This window comes from Staurois parvus, unplaced genomic scaffold (assembly GCF_062004578.1).
Source record: "Staurois parvus isolate SC_StPar_1 unplaced genomic scaffold, SC_StPar_1.0 ptg000389l, whole genome shotgun sequence".
Classification (NCBI taxonomy): domain Eukaryota; kingdom Metazoa; phylum Chordata; class Amphibia; order Anura; family Ranidae; genus Staurois; species Staurois parvus.
Window position 1 is genome coordinate 5756582 of NW_028318185.1, and position 24767 is coordinate 5781348.

The 24767-nt window shown below is 44.8% G+C and overlaps 1 protein-coding gene across 2 annotated transcripts in view; it reads right to left on the bottom strand.

Moving 5' to 3' along the window:
- The window catches only part of ZFAT (zinc finger and AT-hook domain containing), a 397998-nt gene that overhangs the window by 194308 nt on the left and 178923 nt on the right, over positions 1-24767 (bottom strand). For both annotated transcript variants that reach the window (XM_089685952.1, XM_089685951.1), the window contains exons 9-10: positions 21417-21504; positions 7924-8073 (exon numbers count right to left, since the gene is read on the bottom strand). In XM_089685952.1, the coding sequence (XP_089542078.1) occupies positions 7924-8073; positions 21417-21504 (238 nt within the window). The remainder of the gene's footprint in view (positions 1-7923; positions 8074-21416; positions 21505-24767) is intronic.

The window sequence follows — 24767 nt, forward strand, 5'->3', positions numbered from 1 at the left end:
TTCACTTGGGGACTGAAAATCGCTAGTCATTCGCTATATGGATTAATATTTTTTATTTTTGCACCATCTACTCATGTTTGTACTAGGTTTATTTTTTGTCTTGAATGTGTTTGATTGTCAGCCAGATGTTCATTGTAATTTGTATGCACGTAGATTAGGGACTTTACCAATAGGAGGGTATTACTTTTGAACATACCAGTACTAATGTTAGATTATTAAATTTTTGTCACAAGTTAGCTTGCAGCCTCTTGTGTGTTTATTCTTACCTCCTTGCTGCTCTTGATTATTATTATTATTATACAGTATTTATATAGCGCCAAAGGGTATGCTCAGCGCTGTACAGTAGCAAGGGGGACAGAACATGAGACAATACAGTAACAATACAATACACGAGGGGTTCGAGGGCCCTGTTCTTTCGAGCTTACAATCTAGGAGGGAGGGGAAGGTGGCACAGGAGGAGATGGCTGTGGGGGATGGAGTGGTGGGAGGAGTGGAGGAGGTTAGTTGTTAGGGGAGGTCGGGTGTTAGGTGGGGGTGGGGTAGGCTTCTCTGAAGAGGAGGGTTTTCAGGGTGCGCCTGAAGGTGAGGAGGGTAGGCGACAGTCTGATGGATTGGGGTAGGGAGTTCCAGAGGATGGGGGAAGTCCTGGAGAAGTCCTTCAATCGGGCGTGGGAGGAGGAGACCAGGAAGCTTGAGAGTAGGAGGTCCTGTGAGGAGCGGAGGGCACGGGTAGGGTAGTATTTGGGTATCAGGTCAGTTATGTAATTCGGGGCGGCGTTGTGAATGGCTTTGTAGGTCAGAGTTAGCAGTTTGAATTTGATGCGTTGGGCAATCGGGAGCCAATGAAGGGATTGGCAGAGGGGGGAGGCAGATGTGGAGCGCTTGGTGAGGTGGATGAGTCTCGCCGCTGAGTTCAGGATAGACTGGAGTGGGGATAGCGTTTGTTTGGGTAGGCCAGTGAGAAGGGAATTGCAATAGTCCAGGCGTGAGATGATGAGGGAGTGTAAGAGTTGTTTGGTGGTGTCTGGGGTGAGGAATGTGATTACTCACTTGTGTGTTTTTCTGTGCTCACCAGGGGCGGACTGACCATTCGAGCACTTCCCGAGGGCCCGGGGTCAGTAGAGGGCCCCATGAGATGCCCCTGGTACCTTTCATTGGTTTTTTCGTAGGCTTTTTTGGGTGTGGGCGAGGACACAGGGGCCCCATGATCCCCTATTGCCCAGGGACCACATGAGTTGTCAGTCCGACCCTGGTGCTCACCTATGGGCGTCGTCTGCGATTCCCTGGGTTTTATCTCCTTCCCTTCCATCACTTCCTGGGTCGCCTCCTAGCTGGCTTGTCTATATAAGACTAAGACATGCTCAGTCTGTCCCACTTTGCCTGAGCAACGTCTTGTTGTTGGAACTCCCTTGTGTTTCTACTGAGAATCCTTTATAGTCTGTGTACCGACCCCGGCTTCGTTCCTGACATTGCTAGGTTTTCTCTGAGAAATGGGGTTCAGCTCCCGAAACGCGTCAGTGTATCCGCATCAGTAGACACAGATGTACTGTGACTGTCTTTGTGGACCACTTATACTGCTTTTAATCACGTTGGTTTGTGAGTATATATCCTCTTTTTATTCAATAAACACGTGTTCTACCACGGTAATGCACGATGAGAGTGCGCCCTTGTCTGTTCTTTTCCACTAGTGGTCAGATTTCCCGATCTTAGAAGGGCAGCACCTCTTTGGTTGGCATTTTGGCATCTCCTTGGTTGTATGAAGACTGGAGCGCTGGTTTCGTTTGTTTATCTATTGCTAGGTTTTCGCCTGTCCTGACCTCGGCTTGCCTACTGGATTCCCTGTGTCTACTCCCATTGTACCCTGCTCCCTTTAGCGATCTCCTCTACCTTAGCTGGGTGTACCTGGGGACAGCTACCTGGTCCCAGCCTGCTGCAAGTCCATCCCCACCATCAGGGGCCCTGGTGAACAAGCAGGCTGGGGCTTAGACTTCACGCCCTGGGGAACCCCAAGTTGTGGATCAAAGAGCTCACTACCACAGGTGCTGACAATTTTATTTGACTTTGCACTATATGGGTTTGGTGGTCAGCCAGGTGCTTTTTATGCTGTGTGTCTAATTAGTGTTTTCTATACAGCTGCTCATGCACTATATTCTAAAATAGATTTTTGAGTTTAAAGAGTATTGATGCATGGGTTTGATGTTCAGCAGGGTGTGTGCTGATATACCGTATTCTTCGCTCCATAAGACGCACTTTTTTCCCCCAAAAAAAGGGGGTAAAATGTCAGTGCGTCTTATGGAGTGAAAATAAAGCGGCTGGTCCGGCATTTCCGCCGCCACCGTGTCAGAATACCGGGCCGGCCGCTCAGCTGTTCTCTGCTGCAGGACCTTACCTGTTCCTCAGTCCAACGCTGTAGTCTTCCTAAGCCGGCATCTGTGACAGCCGGGTGCCCACAGCGCATGTGCGAGAAGCACTGTGCTTTGTGAATGGTCTGGCGTCTTCTGGGACAAATGACAGGTCCCAGAAGATGCCGGGCCAGTCACAAAGGCCAGTGCTTCTCGCGCAAGCGCAGTGGGCAACCGGCTGTCACAGCCGGGTGCCCACAGTAAAGGGAGACAACTCTGCGGAAGTGGGAGCGGGTACCTGTCAAATTCAGGTACCCGCTCCCCCTCCCTCCCTAAAGGTCCGCAGTCTCTGGTCATCTCCTGTACCGTGTCCGCAGTCTCTGGTCCAGCTCCTGTACCGTGTCCGCAGTCTCTGGTCCATCCCCTGTACCGTGTCCGCAGTCTCTGGTCCATCTCCTGTACCGTGTCCGCAGTCTCTGGTCATCTCCTGTACCGTGTCCGCAGTCTCCGGTCATCTCCTGTACTGTGTCCGCAGTCTCTGGTCCATCCCCTGTACTGTGTCCGCAGTCTCTGGTCCATCCCCTGTACCGTGTCCGCAGTCTCTGGTCCATCTCCTGTACCGTGTCCGCAGTCTCTGGTCATCTCCTGTACCGTGTCCGCAGTCTCCGGTCATCTCCTGTACCGTGTCCGCAGTCTCTGGTCATCTCCTGTACCGTGTCCGCAGTCTCTGGTCATCTCCTGTACTGTGTCCGCAGTCTCTGGTCATCTCCTGTACTGTGTCCGCAGTCTCTGGTCATCTCCTGTACTGTGTCCGCAGTCTCTGGTCCATCTCCTGTACTGTGTCCGCAGTCTCTGGTCCATCTCCTGTACTGTGTCCGCAGTCTCTGGTCATCTCCTGTACTGTGTCCTCAGTCTCTGGTCCATCTCCTGTACTGTGTCCTCAGTCTCTGGTCCATCTCCTGTGCTGTTTCCTCAGTCTCTGGTCCATCTCCTGTACTGTGTCTGCAGTCCATTTGTTCAGAATATTTTTTTTTCTTGTTTTTCTCCTCTAAAACCTAGGCGCGTCTTATGGAGTGAAAAAAAGACGGTATCTATTTTTGCTTCACTTCATTGATTTTATTTTCTTTTATTGGCCTTTATTATTTAGGCACTATTAGCAGTGCCACACCACACAATTTTTTTCTTTTATGTGGGGAACACATTTTGATGTAGCCAGCAGCTTTTCTCTGTAAGTGTATTTTGGCAGCGCATGAGTCTCTCCTTGCTTCTCATATATTGCTGCCACAATGTATAGCCAGCAGGGTAAAATCACTAATCTAATATGGCCACACAGCGATTTAAATTTTTCAGCAGGGACCGGCTAAACGTCAAACAGTCTATGGCAGCCCCAGCTCAACAGAAGTCAAACATTTGATCAAAGGGACAAGCTGGAAAACTTTGGTCGCTCAGCAGCTGCAGCTGATCAGTAATATGTCAGTGGCCAGGTCTCGTCAGAATGCAATGTCCCCAAGTGTGCTGGAGATTACACTTTGAGGGTTAAAAACCCATGAAGGGTTTATTAACACCAGGCCAATCTATATGGATTGTGCTTTGCACAGTTTTCTTTTTTTTCACATTTTTCTTTTATTTTATAGCTTTCTTTCATTTCTATGCACTGCAGGGTGCATTGATCAACTGTGACTTTAGGGGAGGTTAGGAAAAAAATGCAGCAGACAATCATTTTATGCAACCCACCTCAAGGCAGCACTGCGGTATAACCAAGGCACAAAAGACAATTTTGCTCTGTGTTTCCTGGCATTGAGCCTGAGCGGACCTGTGCAGATGACCGCAATGCAACTAAACTGGTGGAAATGAGCCCAAAGTATTTCTGAATTAATGGATTACAAAATGAATGGGTTGTTGCAGACTGCTTGGTAAAATACTTTGGTTGTTCCCTACTTCCAAAATTTTTGCTATATTTCCCCTGAAAATATCCTATCTGGGTTCTCTTCCTACAGCGCATGCATGCCATGTCCTTCTAATGGGTGAACCATACTCACAGCAGCCTCAGCAACCAGCAGAGTAATGCTTAAGCCGGCCATACATTGATCCAAATGTACCGCCCCTTGATGACGTCGGTGTGACGAAACCGGTTGGGCGTAGCCTATTTGATGTGGATGTTAGAGAGCCTTGCTGGTCTGTGCTGTATGGGAGAGATCTGCGGTGAGCGTTAACTGTATCTCAACCCTTTTTTGCGATTGAAGCTGGTGTCTGTTGGACACCTTGTTTGTGAGTTTCCTTATAACTTTTTTATTAGAGATAAATGAAAAAAACATATTTCACCATTATGTTCTCTTTTTTGTCCCTGAGTGCACTGCATGCTCTCATGGAGGTATGAGAGAGTGGAGAAGTTCATCATAAGAGCTTGGGCTGCAAAGTTGTTTGGCTGTGATTATTATCTGGAAGTGTCTGAAACATCACCATATCTATTTGGACATCGGGGTCATTGCTCCCAGAGCACAAGCGCTGTTGCTGGTTTATAATCTGACCAGCCATTAGCTCTGGTGAGTTCATTTAATCTCCTTTGGTGGTGGATCTCTCACAATTGGTTCCAGTCACTGAAGATATATATATTTTTTTGGACACTCATTTATGTTTGGACACTCTAATTTATTTAAAACACTAATGTTTTTTGGATGATGACATACACTTTTGTATAAGTTTGTTATTAGCGCATACCTTTTAATTTGGATTATTGTTGCCAAAATTTATTTTGGGTGGGATATGCTGCTGACACTTTGGTGTTTTTTGTAAGTGGCGCTTTTTTCTTCTTTTTTAATTTGGTATTGATCCAAATGTGGCCAGTTCATCAGGGATTGGCCAAATCTCCATCCATGTATGGGAAGGATGGTTGTACACATTTGCTCTCAATCAGTGCCACCGCCTATAGCCAGCAGTACTTATTGGTATAAAAACCTTTTTTTCAGTTAAGGCACCATTTAGAACTGCGCACAATCCTGGGCCACACTAGTCAGGAGGTACAATCGAGCATGCACACTTTTTTACAATTGCGCAGCACCAAAACACATGGTACCCCGCCAGATGGGGGGTGTCATTAAAAATTAATGCAACCCACATGCATGTGGAAAAGGCAGCAACTGTGCAGTATGAGAAAATGCATGCGTTACCACTGGCACAAATCACTCCCCCCCCCCTTCCCCCCATAATCACCCTCCTACCACAACACTCCCCCACCTTCCCTCCTAGCAAAGCCCCCCCATCCCCCTTCTTAGCTCAAAATCGCCCCCCAGAATCACCCCCCTACCACAACCCTCCCCCTCCTACCACAACCCTCCTCCACCTTCCCTCCTAGCATAGCCCCCCCCTTCCCCCCATTGTAGCTCAATCCCCCCCCCCAGAATCACCCTACCACAACCCTCCCCCACCTGCCCTCCTGGCACAGCCCCCCCCCCCCCCAATCGTAGCTCAATCCCACCCCCCAGAATCACCCTACCACAACCCTCTCCCACCTTCCCTCCTAGCACAGCCCCCCCCCATCGTAGCTCAATCCCCCCCCCACCCCCCAGAATCACCCTACCACAACCCCCCCCCACCTTCCCTCCTAGCACAGTCCCCCCCCCCCCCAGAATCACCCTACCACAACCCTCCCCCACCTTCCCTCCTAGCACAGCCCCACCCCCCAGAATCACCCTCCTGCCACAATCCTCCCCCACCTTCCCTCCTAGCACAGCGCCCCCAGTTCTTAGGTGGAGGTGGGGTAGGCTTCCCTGAAAAAGTGAGTTTTCAAAGATAGCCTAAAGGCAGACAGGGTGGTGGCTGACCAGACATGCTGTGGTAGGGAGTTCCAGAGGATTGGAGAGGCTCTGGAGAAGTCCTGGAGGCGAGCGTGGGAGGAGGTGATGAGGGAGCTAGAAAGCAAGATAATTTTACCAGGTGTTGTGCAGCCAAGGGCATTTCATTAAAGTACAAATGTAATACTAGTACACTTGTCCTCAACTTCTGTCCTGACGGATTGTTTCTGCTGAATTAAGTTCTATCCACAATAACAAATCCAATGACAGTTTACTGGCCACTGTAGCACAGATTTCGAGAGACATGGAATCACAAGGTTATTGCAGTGAAGCAGCATTGTTAATTTGGACACTTTTTAAGACAAGTCCACCCAGATTTTTGCAAATATCGCCTTCATCCAGAATTTAAATTCCACATATAGACAGTTTCACATAACTACAATGGTCCAACACAACTATGTAAAATACTGTACCTGTGGGATCCCTCCAGAAGCAAAAAAAACAGCAGCAGGGCAGCCACTCAGCACAGGACCTAGAAACTAGTGGAGAACACCATACCAGTGGTGCCTACTACAGGGATTTCCAGCTTAGCTTCCGCAGGGATTGGCTAGGTATGTTATATGCATATGCAGGCCATACATGGGTCGAAGTCCGAACGATTTTTCGTCCGAAAATCAAAAACGTAGTTCGCTCGGTAATCCGATGGTGCCAACAATGATTTCGAAAATCGGCCGACCAAGTCATAAAGTTCACCCCATATAACAGGTGAAACTTCTGTTCTTTCCAGGTCACGGCTCATGCGCATATTCTTTTCGGAAAAAGTATCGTACATCATTAAGTCGAAAATCGGTTGTTTTTGACAAATTTTTTAACACACCCGATCACCGAAAAGGGGAGGAACCACGAAAATCGGCCGGAGCCATTGACCCACTAACAGAGCAAAAATAGGCCAATTATTCTTAGGTCCGGTTTTTGGACGAAAAAAAAATCGGTCGAATTTCGACTCATGTATGGCCGACCTTAGTTACAACTACGTAAAAATATCCATACCTGGAATTCTGAATTTTTTTCCCAACAGGAGAAAATTGGATCATACTTTGCTGGTTTTTTTGCCTGCCTCTGGATCAACTGTGGGTATAGGATTATAACTTTTTTTTTTTATAGTTAAACTGGATGGACTTTTGTCTTTTTTCAGCCAAACTAACTATGGTGTCCGTTTATGAACCAGCAGTAATAGATCGCTGCTCACTTCTCCGGCATTCTCGGAGAACACAGTTCTCCTGTGAATGCCGTTTATGAAGCATATGTAGATCAGTTCTCCAAACGAAGGGAGAACGGTCTACAAACGCTGGAGAACGGTCTACAAACGCTGGAAAACGGCTGATTTTACTATAATCTCGCGAGATTACAGTAAAAGATCAGTTTACTAAGCAGAGGTAAATTATCTCTGCTTAGTTTGCGGTCCCTCTGATTCTCCAGCTCTGGGCTGGAGAATCTGGAGGGAGAACACAGATCTCCAGAGAAGGGCTGAACATGTTCTCCGCTGATCTCCTGGGTGTCATAAACTGTGAATGACCAGAGAATAGCGGTGATCCTCTGAATCGCAGCTATTCTGTGTGTCATAAAACGGACACCTATGTAACTATGTCAGTTCACTACAGAAGTCGTGTGTGTCACAAGCATTATTGCAATTTTGTTTTTGCAATCAACTGCATCTCATTCATTTCGTCAAATCATTATGATTTTAGATGAAACATTTTGTTTTTGCACGTGAGTGAGAGATAAGTTACCTTCGTGTGCCCATATATGCCTTTGCAGATCAGAGCCGTTCTTCATGAAGTAGGAGTCGCAGTATGGGCACTTGGCTGCCCTCTTCCCTATCAGCCCTTTGATCTGCACCTTACGGCCGAGGACCTCAGAAATCAGACTGGCGGAAACATCTGTACAGAGAGAAGATGGCAAAAGTTGGAGAGAATTGCGTCTGAAGTTTTTGATTAGTCGGCAAACCAGAAAATAGAACTTGGATTGTAATAAAAACGTAAAGGTTTTATTTTAAAATGTTATTATGTTAGCAGGTTGATGGTGAGAGAAAGGAGGAACCGCAGAATGCAAAATATAAGCACAGTGGCTAAATGGTTAGCACTTCCGCCTGGCAGTACTAGGGTCGCTGGTTCGAATCCCAGGCACGGCACCATCTTCCTGGAGTTTGCATGTTCTCCCTGTTCCTGCGTGGGTTTCCTCCGGGTACTCCGGTTTCCTCCCACACTCCAAACACATGCTGGTAGGTTAATTGGCTCCTGTCTAAATTGTCCCTAGTATGTGTATGTATGAATGTGAGTTAGGGACCTTAGATTGTACACCCCTTGAGGGTTAGGGACTGATGTGAATGTACAATATATATGTGTAAAGTGCTGCGTAAATTGACGGCGATATACAAGTACCTGAAATAAATAAATACATTTTTTGTATTTGTGGGCAGCACAGTGGCTAAATGGTTAGCATTTCTGCCTGGCAGTACTAGGGTCACTGGTTTGAATCCCAACCATGGCACCTCCTGCCTGGATTTTGCATGTTCTCCCTGTGCTTGCATGGGTTTCCTCCGGGTGCTCCGGTTTCCTCCCACACTCCAAACACATGCTGGTAGGTGAATTGGCTCCTGTCTAAATTGTCCCTAGTATGTGTATGTATGAATGTAAGTTAGGGCCCTTAGATTGTACACCCCTTGAGGGTTAGGGACTGATGTGAATGTACAATATATATGTAAAGTGCTGCGTAAATTGACGGCGCTATATAAGTATCTGAAATAAATAAATATAAGCAGATTAAAGTTCGGTTTGGGAAAACCCATGTCATGATGCTAAATATACTAAACATGCTATAAAGGAATGCTTTTGCTCAACACAAGATTTTTAAATCTGTAGAACTAGATCTGAGAGCCGGTCCCTCCACCCCTTCCCCAGACAGATCCACGACCTCTAAACAGACATCCTCTCAGCCTGTCTAATGGATAATCTAGGAGCAGGAAAACCCGGATGAGTCATCCCTCTTCTCTCGTCCTCTCATATGTGAATTTCAGTGGAACGTGACTGCGCTTGCAGTCATTTTATTGGCGTGAACTTCCCCTTAAAACCCATAGCACACCTAAGGGCCTGGTATGAATTGGTGGGGGACTCATCATTGCTAGGAAGCCGGCAGATATCAACTCCTTAACAACCACTGACTCATCTCTGCTGATGACAGAAGGGAAAAGAGGAACCACAGAATGCAAAATATAAGCAGATTAAAGTTCGGTTTAGGAAAACCCATGTCATGATGCCAAATATACTAAACATGCTATAAGGAATGCTTTTGCTCAACACAAGATTTTTTAATCTGTACAACTAGATCTGAGAGCCAGAGTCCCTCCACCCCTTCCCCAGACAGATCCATGACCTCTAAACAGCCTGCTTAATGTATAATGTAGGAGCAGGAAAACCCAGATGAGTCATCCCTCTGCTCCTCTCATATGTGACTCTGACTGGCTCCTAGTGCTTGCAGTCATTTTATTGGTAAGAACTTCCCCTTAAAACCCATACCAGACCTAAGGACCTGGTAGGAATTGGTGGGGGACTCATTGTTGTTAGGAAGCAGGCAGGCGTCAACTCCTTAACAACCGATGACTCATCTCTGCTGTTGACAGCAGGGAAAGGAGGAACCACAGAATGCAAAATATAAGCAGATTAAAGTTCGGTTTGGGAAAACCCATGTCATGATGCCAAATGTCATGATGCAGGTATGAGTCACTGGTTGTTAGGACGCCAGCGAGTGCCGGCTCCTAACAACAAGCACAAATCGCATTGTAAAACAGATTTTTTTAAAAATGTAGATACAAATTTTGATGCGTGTCCATTAAATTCTATGAATCGCACCAAACTGGCATCGGACCCTTTTCAAGGATAGATCACAGTCGCACTGCATGTATGTGAATGGGCTCCATAGAAAATGACGTTATTTCACTTGTATAAATCGCATCAGTGTGAACCGGGGCTTAGTCTGACTGCTGCATGCAGGGCATGTAGGAGAAAAATGTCAAGGAAAATCAGATTAATTATACTTAATGAAGACATAACTGCATCATTTCTATATGTGATTGGAGTTCAAATCCAGTCTAATAAAAATAAACAGCACTTTTAACAGAGAAGAAAAAGCCAAAGTCGCTGCTTTGCAATTAAATAAATTGCATTACCAAGGACAAAGCAAATGACTATTTCAGGAGGAAAATGACAATAGACGAAACAGTACAACTAATTTAATTACTGCAGACAGTACTAAACAATAATAGAAACAATATAAACAAAGAGGTAATTATTATGAGTATTATGCCAATATTGGTTTCAGATTGACTGAAATCTAGCTTATGAAATAATTATATGCAATACTGCTTACTAGATGGCAAAAACAGTTATTGTATCGTTCTGATCAGAATGCCGATATTTAAACATTTTATATAGAAATGCTACAACTCCAGCCAAAATAATCAAATGTCTTTTCCAATCAGTACAATGCTCTTAAGCTTCAAAAATCAGCAGTTTTTTGGAGGAAATATAAGTGCTGAATGTCTTATCACTTGAGTTTTCAGAAGCAATAGATTGTGCATGAGTGAATTTTTGTCAATTGCATATATTTGGTACCTGCAGCATATGGCATATTTCAGAGCACATTCTTCAAACCAAAAAAAAAAAAAATGATTTTTTACCTACTACAAAATCCTTGTTTTTAGAGTCAATTGCTGGGCACAGGAAAGCTTCAACGTTTGGGTTATACCTCCACCTAGAGGAGCTTTGGACACTGCCAAACAAATAAAATGTAGTCCAGCCCAGGAAATCAACCTCTGCTACCAACATGCCTGATCAAAGCAGTACCAAGACCATAATTATAAACAGAGGGATATTTATTTATTTCAGGTACTTATATAGCGCCGTCAATTTGCGCAGCGCTTTTACATATATCTTAAATAAAGGAATGCGCTTTCCTTTATTTAAGTTATAGCACTAAGAAATTTATTTGGTTTCTTTGAGGTGGAATTGCTGCTTTAAAGTATTAAGGGTGTGGCGCTTTTATTACGCTTTTACATATATATTGTATGTTCACATCAGTCCCTAACCCTCAAGAGGCGTACAATCTAAGGTCCCTAACTCACATTCAGTTCATACACATACTAGGGACAATTTAGACAGGATCCAATTCACCTACCAGCATGTCTTTGGAGCGTGGGAGGAAACCGGAGTACCCGGAGGAAACCCACGCAGGCACAGGGAGAACATGCAAACTCCAGGCAGGTGGTGACGTGGTTGGGATTTGAACCGACGACCCTAGTACTGCCAGGTGGAAGTGCTAACCGTTTAGCCACTGTGCTGCCCGTATGTGTCCCCCAATTGACTCCAGGAAAAAGAATTTTACAGTGAATACTAAACTACTATTTTCCTTCTCATTCATTGAGGGGAAAAAAGCCTTAAACAATTCAAGCCATCCAAAAGAAAATCAAACTCAATTAGTCATTATGGGAAACGCAACAAACCACTTACAGGCCCACAGGCTTACAGGCCCAATATAAAAAGGACCTGGGGACTGCTTGAAGAACCATATACCCACAGAGGGCTTCAGAAAAGGAAAAATGTCCACCTGGAAAAAGTAGAAAACATGTGAACTGAAAACCAGCTGGAAGCCTTACAAATTTGTGAGACTAAGGCCTGCTGTTGAAATGCCCAAGAAGCACTTACCATCCTGATGGGAAAGGGGGTACCAGGCACTGAGACCATTGCATGGTGGTCAGTATGAGCCACCTAGAAAAGTGGAACTAGAATCCAGGACACTCATACTGGGCCCATCATAAATGACAAAGACAATCTGTACTGCAGAATGAAGCAGCCAAACCACATCTAGACAGTGGAAAAAATATCCCCATCTGGTGAATTGGACCTGGACACAAAAAGGGAATGAATGTACTGATTAAGGTGAAATGCCGTGAACACCTTGGAAAGGAAGGAAGGTCTTGAACTTAAAACCAACTTGTCCCTATTTAAACCCAAAAGGGTGTCCATGCAGGATAAAGCTACCAGTTCAGATATTCCTGGTGATATCAACAATGAAAACTACCTGAGTCAGGGCAGAGAGAAAGATGTCTCTGACAGGCTCAAATGGGTATTTTGAAGTACCCACATGGGACACCTATAGCACAAAAGGACTTGGGAGAGGAAAGCAAAAGGTGTCTGGAAAAAAATGGCAAGAGTAGAAATCTAGCACTTGATTGTACTGAGGTTCAAACATACCACAGAGAAACTGGGATGAAAGTCTGTAGACTCACACCACACAAAGAATACCTTCCATAGCCTATGATAGACCTTAAAAGAAGTAGAATTCCCAGCCCTGGGCATGGTAGGGATGACTCTCAGATGTCCCTGTCCCTCAGAAACTGGGCTTCCACAGGGACCTAGAAGCAGGGTGGTAAATCCGTTCTTGCGGCAAATTATCTGGGCAGTAAGGTTGAGCAATGCATCTTCTGTGGGAAGTTCGGAGTCTACTGATCCCAAAAAGGGGATGCCTTAGCCTCAATACAAACATGTTCAGTATGTAGAATTGGGAGGCCCGGAGATCTGAATCCAGTGACTCCCACATGTGACACAGGTACTGGAACTGTGCTTACAGAACTACCTTGAAGGAGATCACCATAAGATTCAAGAATTTCAAGCAGATGTGAAGAGTCACATGGCTATGGATGGACTGGGGTGTATGAACCTGAGGCTGTGGAGTTTGAAGTTTCTGCTGAGGAAGGAAAACTTTTTCTTGGGCAGTGTCCAGGACGAATTCCAAAAACTTCCAGCAATGGTTTGAAGTCAATGTCTTCTGAAGGTTCAGGATCCACCAGAGCCTCTGCAATACCGGGACAGTCTGGGACACAGTCTTCCATAGCCCCCATTGACTGTTGCCTCATGAATAGGTCATCCAGGTATTTCACAATCGGGATACCTCGAGAACTTAAGCAGGCCAGCACTGGAGCCAGCACCTTTATGAACATTTGAGGTTCATAGGAAAGGCAAAATGCATAGGCTGCCAACCAGTAGCGAAGGGGGCCACATTGAAAGACGCAAGAAGCGCTGATGAGCTTTAAAAATGGGTACATCTGAGTAAATATTCTGATGTCCTCTGAGGCCAGAATGTCCTCTTGATACAAAGATAACACCACATCTCTTCAATTCTGTCAGGAATTTTTGGACAGAAAGGTAAGCATGTAAGGCTTTGAGATCCAGAATAAAGCAAATGCCCCCTTTGGGCTTAGGATTGGTGAACAGGTGAAAGTAAAACCCTTGGAAACGCTCCACTGGGACTGCAGCAATGACCCCCCCCTGGTCCAAAAGTCCAAAAAGCACATGACAGAGATCACCCAGGTGAGGAGGAGACACTAAAGTCTAGAGGTAAGAAAGTGAGGAGGCAGCAGGAAATAAAACTTGAGCTTGTAACATAGGGACAACACCTCTTGCACCCAAGCATTGGGAATACAAGACTTCCAAGTGTTCACAAAGACCAGTACACATGCGCGATCACTCTGGAAAGTGGGGGTGCGCCACAATCTTGAGGAGAGCATGCCAGTGGATTTGGCAGTTTTCAAATGCCAGGTCTTGCAGGTGGAAGGACAGCCAAGCTTGCAAGATCTTGGCATAGAAGGTGAATGCAAAGCAAAGTGAAAGGGATGCTTCATCTTAAAAAACTTGCAATCATATTTAAGCTTCTTTCTCTGGGGAAGGCAGGTACTCTTACGACTTTCTTGATGATAGCATCCAATATACATTCATAGAAACCCTGTCCCTCAAAATCCATGTGGAAGAAACACTTTGCAAATGAGTTCTGCAGTCCACACAACTGCACTGACAAAAGTCCTTTACAAGAGAGTAAGTAGAATGTTTTCACTAAACCATCATAGCCAAAATTTAAAGAGTCATTTGGTTCATATGATCAGTAACCTGTGGGTCAAATTCAGCATGGGTCACATGACACCTAGGGCAGTGGTCGGCAAGCAGCGGCTCGCGAGCCACATGCGGCTCTTTGCACACTTTAATGCGGCTCTTCTGTGTGCCGGGCGCCCGCTCCCCTCCCTCCTCTCGGGCGGCCGCCCCAAAAGTCAGGACTCTGCAGCTAGCCCAGCAATGGGCAAACTACGGCCCGGCGGACCTTTTATTCCGGCCCGCGGGCGTGGCAAACATTGGCTCTCAGGATGTAGGTGGGGCAGCGTGACGAACTCCTCTCACAGTCCGCCCTGAAGACCGGAACGGCGCCGGAACACGGCTAGAGGAACGTGCGGAGCAAAGGTAAGTGAATTGACACAATATGGGGAATGAATTACTATATGGGGGATGAATTACTATATGGGGGATGAATTACTATATGGGGGATGAATTACTATGGGGGATGAATTACTATAGGGGGGATGAATTACTATGGGGGATGAATTACTATAGGGGGGATGAATTACTATAGGGGGGATGAATTACTATGGGGGATGAATTTTCAGTTTTAAAAATGTGGCTCTCAAAATAAATTTCAATCGTGGTTTTGGCGAGATTTGGCTCAGTTGAAAAAAAAAGGTTGCCCACCACTGACCTAGGGCATTTAACTCATCAGCTATGGTCTGGCAGAAGAGAACTAATAAAAATATAAATTTTATATATATATATATATATATATATATATATATATATATATATATATATATAAAATGTGTTTTTCTATATATTAAAAAAATATGAAAACGAATTTCTAAAAATACATTTTCAAATATACGTCTTTGAAAATACATTTGATCTACATTTTTGGAATGCATTTAAATATATGCCTTTAGAAAATATATTTACATTTTTTAGAATACATGTTAAAATATATTAGCGTAGGCCAATATATTATACATATATGTCACATATATCTTTTTTTTTCTAAATATATTAGAAATATATTTCTCTTCCATGTGGGTGCATACAAAAAAAACCTTCTGTCTTTAGAACCACTTTAAGGGTGGCATTCTGACCATAACTGTAAGGGCAGCATTCTTCACATTGGCCACTAATGAATTGTGCTTAGCAAAGGTTCCCCTAGACCTTAAAAATGATGTCAAGGGTTCCTCCGGGGGTATAAAAGGTTCAGAAAGGCTGCTTTATACAATAGTAAAATCTGCAATGCTACAACCATGCTGCTCCCAATGTATCAAACACTAAACGCTGGATAGAGTATGGAAGGGTTACAACTTCCATCAGTTTTTTGCTGTCCGAATTGCCACTGGGGAGATTCAGCTTTGTTAACCCCTTCCCACCCGCTCCAGCGTCCCTATAAAAGGCTCCAAACGGCCAAGGGTGGGAAGGATTGGCAATAATGTGACCACTAAGATTGGCGGTCAAAGAGTTGACATGATGGGGAGCCGGATTGTGAGGACCGAGAGCTGACAGCTTGGTTTTGTGCTGGGAGTGCACTATCAGCATCGGAACATTGGCTTCCCCAGTGATGCATATGTGTGGTGTGTGGCGTTAAAGCCTACCTTTCTTCCACCGCACAATTGTGTTAGGTGGGTAGCAACAGGGCAAGATTAACCAGTTCCCGACTGTGCTATAGACAAAAGATGGCTAGTTCTGAGAAGGCATCCATGGACGTCCTCCCAGAACCCCCCTCCCCCACCCCCCCTGTGATCGCTTTATTCTTCGTACACAGCTGATCATATGTCCAAGTAAAGGGCCAATCACAGCTGATCACAGTGTAAATAGGAAATACCAGTTATTGGCAGTCCTCTCCTCACGCTGACAGCATGTGAGGAGAGTCGGTAAGTGGCATTTCTCAGGGGGACATCTACACTTACCAACAGGGCACTGATCATCACTGCCCTAATGATCAGTATAGCCCCATCAGTGCCCACCAGGGATGCCTGTCCGCGACCAACAGTGCAGCCTCCTCAGCGGCCACCAGTGCAGCCTCATTAGTGCCCATCAGTGCAGCCTCATCAGCGCCCACCAGTGCAGCCTCATCAGCGCCCACCAGTGCAGCCTCATCAGCGCCCACCAGTGCAGCCTCATCAGCGCCCACCAGTGCAGCCTCATCAGCGCCCACCAGTGCAGCCTCATCAGCGCCCACCAGTGCAGCCTCATCAGCGCCCACCAGTGCAGCCTCATCAGCGCCCACCAGTGCAGCCTCATCAGCGCCCACCAGTGCAGCCTCATCAGCGCCCACCAGTGCAGCCTCATCAGCGCCCACCAGTGCAGCCTCATCAGCGCCCACCAGTGCAGCCTCATCAGCGCCCACCAGTGCAGCCTCATCAGCGCCCACCAGTGCAGCCTCATCAGCCCCCACCAGTGCAGCAAAAAATAACCCCAGTGGTGATTACCACCAAAAGAAAGCTCTATTTGTCTAAAAAAAAATACAAAAAATTTCACTTGGGTACAATGTTGCATGAACGCACAATTGTCATTCAAAGCGAGACAGCACTGAAAGCTGAAAATTGGCCTAGGCAGGAAAGGAGTAAAAGTGCCCTGTAGGCAAGTGGTTAACCCTGACATGACTATTGTAAAAGGGACTAAAAGTGACAGAAAATCCAACAGTTGTCACCAGAACAGTTGATGAGGGGAAATCTTCAATATGGAGACATCCGTTTCCTAGTTACAACTGCTTAAGGGGGAATTTCACCTCACTCCCTTATGTGTCGCAGAGACAGGAAGTGATGGGAAGTCTCACCAACAGGACACAGCAAGGAATAACATGAGTGCAGTTTTAACCATACTATACGTCCAGCATAGTGGCTAAATGGTTAGCACTTCCGCCTGGCAGTACTGGGGTTGTTGGTTCCAATCCCAGCCATGGCACCACCGGCCTGGAGTTTACATGTTCTCCCTGTGCCTGCGTGGGTTTCCTCCGGGTACTCTGGTTTCCTCCAACACTCCAAAGACATGCTGGTAGGTTAATTGGCTCCTGTCTAAATTGGCCCTAGTATGTGTATGTATGAATGAGAGTTAAGGACCTTAGATTGTACACCCCTTGAGGGTTAGGGACTGATGTGAATGTACAATATATATGTAAAGCGCTGCGTAAATGGATGGCACTATATAAGTACCTGAAATAAATAAATATACTCTATCTAAAGCTGAAAAATTAAGTTTTGGCTTTCGGTATACTTTACCCAAGGGTGCAACCAAACTTTCAAGCTGGCAAATGAATTTCATCTGTGAAGCCCTTGCTCTGAACACTGAGCCATGCCTGAATGCTGCCAGTATGCTGTGTGCAGCATAACCAACATCTGAGCACTAACAAGCCCTAAATACAACAAAACTGACATCAGGGTGGATTTACTAAAGGCAAACAAACTGAGCACTTTGCAAGTGCAGTTGCTCCACAGCTTAGTAAATGAGGGGAAGCTCTGCTGAATTCCATCATGCAATCATGTGCACGCAAAAATGCAGATTATTTTTTATTTTCCTTGCATCTGACTGGATATTCTTTGCAAAGTGAAGCTTCGTCTCGTTTACCAAGTCTGGATAAATGCACTTGCAAAGTTCACAGTCTATTTGCCTTTAGTAAATCCACCCCATTGTATCACATCTTCCTGATCTGACCTTCCTTATATTAACTATTTAAGACACTTTCACATAGAGCCTGATATGGAGTTTCTGCTAGTGTGTGGAGCTTGATGGAAATTTACAGCAGAGAGTGATCACCGGGGATTGCACATAGCAAAGTTTAACAGTAAATTTAGCAATTTTACAAGAAATATCAATTCTGTAATAGTACGTATTTTACATTTCTTTGGGGTGCTTTAAATGACAGATAAGAGCCACGGTTACGCAGAATCCTGTCCTAAAAAATCCCATCTGTGTCCCCTGCAGGGAGATTAGAGCCCGATGTCGGGGTTATCTCAATATTACAGTCATCTCCCCCTTGGTTACGTCTACTGGAAATCATCAGTCAGTTTCAGGCAAGTGTCATAAGTAATTATGTCACCTCAACTGGCAGCTCATATTCTCTCTATTTCTTAAATGGATGAATGCATGTTGCCAGCATCTGTCCTAAATTAACAAAAACTGGGCACCTTGCTGGGGGATCTTCTGTCATTAGCTCTGTTTAAAACTTGAAACAACACTGAAAATAACAAAATCTGGCTGCCATAGCATTGACAACAGACAGTGGATCCGTGTTTAGATGTAAACACAAGTATCTTTACCTATGTCTCTGCAGATGACACCATGAACTAGAAGAACGTCCTTACTAGATGCCTCCAACTTACAAGCCGACCTCAATGCTCTGTAATTGGGCAACTATGTGGCAAATGAGCTTTAAATTTGATAAATGTAAGGTTCTGCACTTGGGGGCTAAGAATATGCATGCATCATACATACTAGGATGGGGGGGGGGGGGACGACAACTGGGGGGGTTAATGGTGGAGAAGGATCTGGGAGTTCTGGTAGATCACAAGCTTAATAATGGCATGCAATGCCAAGCTGAGGGATCTAAAGCGAGCAAAATCCTCTCTTGTATTAAGAGGTATAGACTCCAGAGAGAGAGATATCATTTCCCCCGGTACAAATCATTAGTAATACCTCATCTGGAATATGCAGTTCAGTTTTGGGCACCAATTCACAAAAAGAACATTGGGGAACTGGAGAAAGCACAGAGAAGGGCAACCAAACTGATAAGAGGCATGGAGGAGATCAGCTATGAGGAAAGATTAGAGGAACTGAATTTATTCTCTTGAGAAGGAGATTAAGGGGGATATGATCTCCATGTATAATACATAAGGGGGGATATGATCTCCATGTATAATACATAAGGGGGGATATGATCTCCATGTATAATACATAAGGGGGGATATGATCTCCATGTATAATACATAAGGGGGGATATGATCTCCATGTATAATACACAAGGGGGATATGATCTCCATGTATAATACATAAGGGGGGATATGATCTCCATGTATAATACATAAGGGGGGATATGATCTCCATGTATAATACATAAGGGGGGATATGATCTCCATGTATAATACATAAGGGGGGATATGATCTCCATGTATAATACATAAGGGGGGATATGATCTCCATGTATAATACATAAGGGGGGATATGATCACCATGTATAATACATAAGGGGGGATATGATCTCCATGTATGATACATAAGGGGGGGATATGATCTCCATGTATGATACATAAGGGGGGGATATGATCACCATGTATGATACATAAGGGGGGGATATGATCACCATGTATGATACATAAGGGGGGGATATGATCACCATGTATAATACATAAGGGGGATATAATCTCCATGTATAATACATTAGGAGGGATATGATCTCCATGTATAATACATAAGGGGGGGATATGATCACCATGTATAATACATAAGGGGGGGATATGATCTCCATGTATAATACATAAGGGGGGATATGATCTCCATGTAGAATACAAAAGGGGGGGATATGATCTCCATGTATAAATACATCAGTGGCTCATATAGTGAACTCGGTGTAGAGTTATTCACCCTGAGGTCATCACAGAGGACAAGGGGGCACTCTTTACGTCTGGAGGAAAAGAAATTTAATCTCCAAATACAGAAAGGTTTCTTCAGAGTAAGAGGTGTGAACATGTGGAATAGACTCCCTCAAGAGTTGGTTCTGGCCAGCTCAGTGGATTGCTTTAAAAAAGTGTTTCTTAGATACACAGTGTAGTGTGTGTCTACCCAATTTAAGCTCACTCTGGTCACATGATCCTCTGTCAGCCAGTCGTGGATTCAGGGGAGAGGAGAGAGCACTTAACAGCGTGCGTGCGTACATGTGTACGTAGGTACGCCTGTCTGTGTACGTACATGTGTCTGTGCGTATGTATTTCTGTGTATGTACATGTATCTGTGCGTATGCGTGTCTGTATGTACCTGTGTTTGTATACATGTGTCTGTATGTGTGTGTGTGTGCGCGCATGTGTCTCTGTGCGTGTGTGTACATGTTTCTGTATGTGTGTATGTACATGTCTGTTTGTGTGTAGAGGTGTCTCTGTGTGTGTTTGTTGGTGGCGAGTAACTCCTAAGGCCTGGCTAGTAGCTCAGGACTTGAAATTTTAACCCCTGGCCTAGCCTGTAACAATCTGTGAACGGGGGGACAGTCTGATCAGTCTCAGGATTCTCTCCTCCTTTCACAGACTTTTCAATAGGAACTGAGCTCCTAGCAGCTGCCCCTGGAACCTGGAAGAATTTTACATAATAATGTTGGACACATTGGAGGGGCAGAGGGAGGAGGATCAAGGGTAAATTTGGGTAATGCCTTCACATTTGCTATAAAGCTGAATTTTAAGTATGGTAATCTTTATATAATTACATTGGCCCAACTTGGACCAATTTAAGTACTGTACGCATGAGCTATCCCTGTGGAATCCCCATGTAAGCTGGAAATCAATGTAGCAGGGACCCCTACTACAGTGATCTTCTCTAGCTTCTGGGTCACGTAGTGGGCAGCTGCCCTGTTGCATTGCACACACAGGAGGTTCCTTGCTATGCATGGGCACCACTCAAGGAGCACTTTGTAGTATAATTGCTTTGGCCCAGCTTGGACCAATTAAAGTATGTATGTATGAACCATACCTGTAGGACATCCGTGAAAGCTGGAAATCATTGTAGTAGGTACCACTACTACAATAACTGCTGGTAGCCTCTGGGTCCCTACTGAACACAGGTCAATGACTGGGCACAAGCGCCACTTTTCATTTTCTCAATGAATGCAAAGTATTCTCTGATTGGAGACGGTGGATAATATGACCTCACCGCTCAACCTCTCCACTTCGTCCAGTTTAGAGAACGCTTTGCATCTATTGAGAAGCTGCAAAGTGCTCCTTGAGTGGTGCCCATGCCAAGTGATGGGCCTTCTGTGTTCACAATGCTGAAAGGCAGATGCTCAATATGGGACCTGGAAGCTAGTGGAGATCACTGTAGTAGAAAAGCCTACTACAGAGACTTCCAACTTTCAAGGGATTCCACAGGTATGGTACATGCATACTTACACTGGTCCAAGCTGGACCAATGGAACAATGTAAGAAATTGCCATACCTGGAATTCAACTTTAAAAATCACTACGTTTTTAAGTCACTATCTTACTGTAGGTCTGGGAAAAGAGCAGAGCTGGGAGTGTCTAGGAGGAAATATTAGGTAACTAGATCGTGTTCTATCGTGTGAATTCAGCCTAACATCATTATGTACCATATGTAGTTTATTTTCTATCAATTCTGACTTACCAGGATGGTTGGCCTTTATATGGGATTTTATAAGGCGGTCATCTGAGAAGGACTTTTCACAGGCAGGGCAGGAGTAGGTCTTTTTGTCCTGCAGAGAGAGAGAGAATGAGAGATGCAGACAATCAATAACATTACAGAATAATTGTGACTTATGAGCCAGAAGAGGCAATGTATTGACTAGCCAATAAAGTGATTGATGAAGCAGAGTGTTTTACTGCAGCGTCGAGTTTTCTGTTGACAAAAACTGGATCATTTTTATCCAGACGTGAAAAAATCCATTCAAAGCCAAACACAATGACAACGTGAAGTTCAAGACTATCAAACATAGTACAGCTGTATAAGACTGCATGGAATAGTATATGAAAACCCTTAAAACCTACAAGATATACAGCTGGACTCCAGGCAGACAGCTAAATACGGAGCTGAACTACCATGTGTAATATGTAAAATGTTGAGGCTGCCAAAAGATTTGTATCTTTGTGCCGTTCCAGTGTTACAATTTGGTCACTTAAGCAAGCCAAAGAAGAGTAGAAACGCAAAACGGAAATTTAGGTAAATAAACAGATAATTAAATTTTCACATAATTAGCATGACATGCGATTTTTGTGCCACCATCAAAACTGAACTAACATGTTGGAAAATTTTTTCTAAATGAATGATTTTCTAATTAACACGGTGACTCGTTTGAGGAAAAAAAAAAAAAAAAAAGTGTATGAACTAAAGAAAATTAAAAAAAAAAAAAAGTGTATTTTGAAAACGATAAGAAATATGTAATGTCGCTGCAAAAATTCAGAACCAATGATGAGACAACATTACCTGTTAAATTAAATGAAAAATTAGATTTTTGTTTGAGCGATAGTTCATTTTTCTACTCATCTATGGCCTGCCCTACCTGCCCATAGCCAGCTGATTGGTCAGTAAAGAAACGTTATGATACTGAATCAACATCCCAATATTAGAACTCATGCACACTGGGCATTTATCCTTGGTGCATGAGGATCCAGCATTTAGCTGCAGGCATAGGGCACACATGCACTGTCCAGTCCCACTGCCAACAGTCTGTCAAACTCCATGAAAGATTGAAAGCTGCTGCACCTAGCGATACTTAGTCCTCATGCACACGGGATGTTTTTACAGCGGCTGTTTTTGGCTTTTGCCGTTTTTTTTCTACAGCCAGTAAAACTCCCAGCATGTTATCCTATGTGTCCATCCCCGGCATGTTATCCTATGTGTCCATCCCCGGCATGTTATCCTATGTGTCCATCCCCGGCATGTTATCCTATGTGTCCATCCCCGGCATGTTATCCTATGTGTCCATCCCCGGCATGTTATCCTATGTGTCCATCCCCGGCATGTTATCCTTTGTGTCCATCCCCGGCATGTTATCCTTGGTGTCCATCCCCGGCATGTTATCCTATGTGTCCATCCCCGGCATGTTATCCTATGTGTCCATCCCCGGCATGTTATCCTATGTGTCCATCCCCGGCATGTTATCCTATGTGTCCATCCCCGGCATGTTATCCTATGTGTCCATCCCCGGCATGTTATCCTATGTGTCCATCCCCGGCATGTTATCCTATGTGTCCATCCCCAGCATGTCATCCTATGTGTCCATCCCCGGCATGTCATCCTATGTGTCCATTCCCGGCATGTTATCCTATGTGTCCATTCCCGGCATGTTATCCTATGTGTCCATCCCCGGCATGTTATCCTATGTGTCCATCCCCGGCATGTTATCCTATGTGTCCATCCCCGGCATGTTATCCTATGTGTCCATCCCCGGCATGTTATCCTATGTGTCCATCCCCGGCATGTTATCCTATGTCTCCATTCCCAGCATGTTATCCTAAAAAACCCTAAAAACCACAAATGCAGGAAAACGCCGCTAATTGTGGCAAAACGCCACTAAATGCTAATGCAAGAACGCTAAAAAAAAAAAGCTGAAAAACCTCGCATTTTTTACGTGACTTTACACAGCTAACGTTACCAGCATTATCAAAACGTCCCGTGTGTATGAGGACTTACTTTTAGGGCAGTATGAGCCAGGGATGCACCGAAATTCTGAGTGGCTGATATATCAGCTGAAAATAGCCCTTTTGGGAAAAAGTAAGCCGATACGGCTTCGGATAACTGCGGCCCGAGAGACCTGGGCCCCAATCAGGGGTGGACTGACTATTTGGTCGGGGGGTTTGGGGGGCTGTGAGTACTGCAGATGGGGGGTTGGTGGAAAAAAGGCAGGAGAGGAGGTAAGCAATGTATAGAGTGAGGGGGCAGTGTACACAGACAGGCTCCCTCATTTGCCAACTCGAAATGTCATTGCCGGTTTTTAAATGCAATTGTCGGTTTTTGTTTTTTTTCCTCTTCACTTTATAGATCTGAGAAGGAGCTCTCATTCGCCCTGCTGCTAAAGTAAACAAAGGGGCAGGGTCACCCAGTGACATTACCCAGTGATCCCACCCCTTTGTTTACTTTTGATGCCACATGTGTTTGGACATCATTCATTTTTAATGGCACCTCAAACGTGGTGCAGGTCTGTTGTGATGGTTGCGTGGCAAGCCACATCCCGAAAAGCTGGTGATCCAAAAAAAGAGTAGTAGATTCATGGGATGCAGTTTGCATGATCCTTGCATAACAATAGCAGCAAACCCACAATGTCTTTTCCAAAATCAATAAAACAGAAATGATTACCCAATGAATGGCACCCAAGCATGCTCGGTGCGTTTTGCCATGACTACATAGCGATTTAGGCTCCACCAGCAACTCAAATTGATGTGAACTGGGTTTAAGATCTGACACACCTGATCTCATCCCTGCCTACCTTTTCACAATGTTGCTGGTCATTCTTTCTTGGTGCCGGAATAAATGAACGCCCAAGAGCATGAAAGGGAGATACAGTTGTGGCCAAAATTATTCAACCCCCACTGAAATTGAGTGTTTTGGCCAGTTTGACATTGCTTTTGATCATTCAGTCATCTTGCTTACATTTACATTAAAGAGGCACTTGTAGGTCAGACAAATATAACATAACAGTTATAATGAAATAACCACAAATGTCTTTTCTGTGCTCACAGCATTATCAGTTTTATTCAACCCCCAAGTGACATTCAATCTTAGTACTTAGTACAGCATCCTTTTACAGTTATAACAGCTTTTAAACGTGAAGCATAGCTTGACACAAGTGTCTTGCAGCGATCTACGGGTATCTTCGCCCATTCTTCATGGGCAAAGGCCTCCAGTTCAGTCACATTCTTAGGCTTGCGCACTGCAACTGCTTTCTTTAAGTCCCACCAGAGGTTCTCAATCGGATTTAAGTCTGGTGACTGCGATGGCCACTCCAAAATGTTCCAGCCT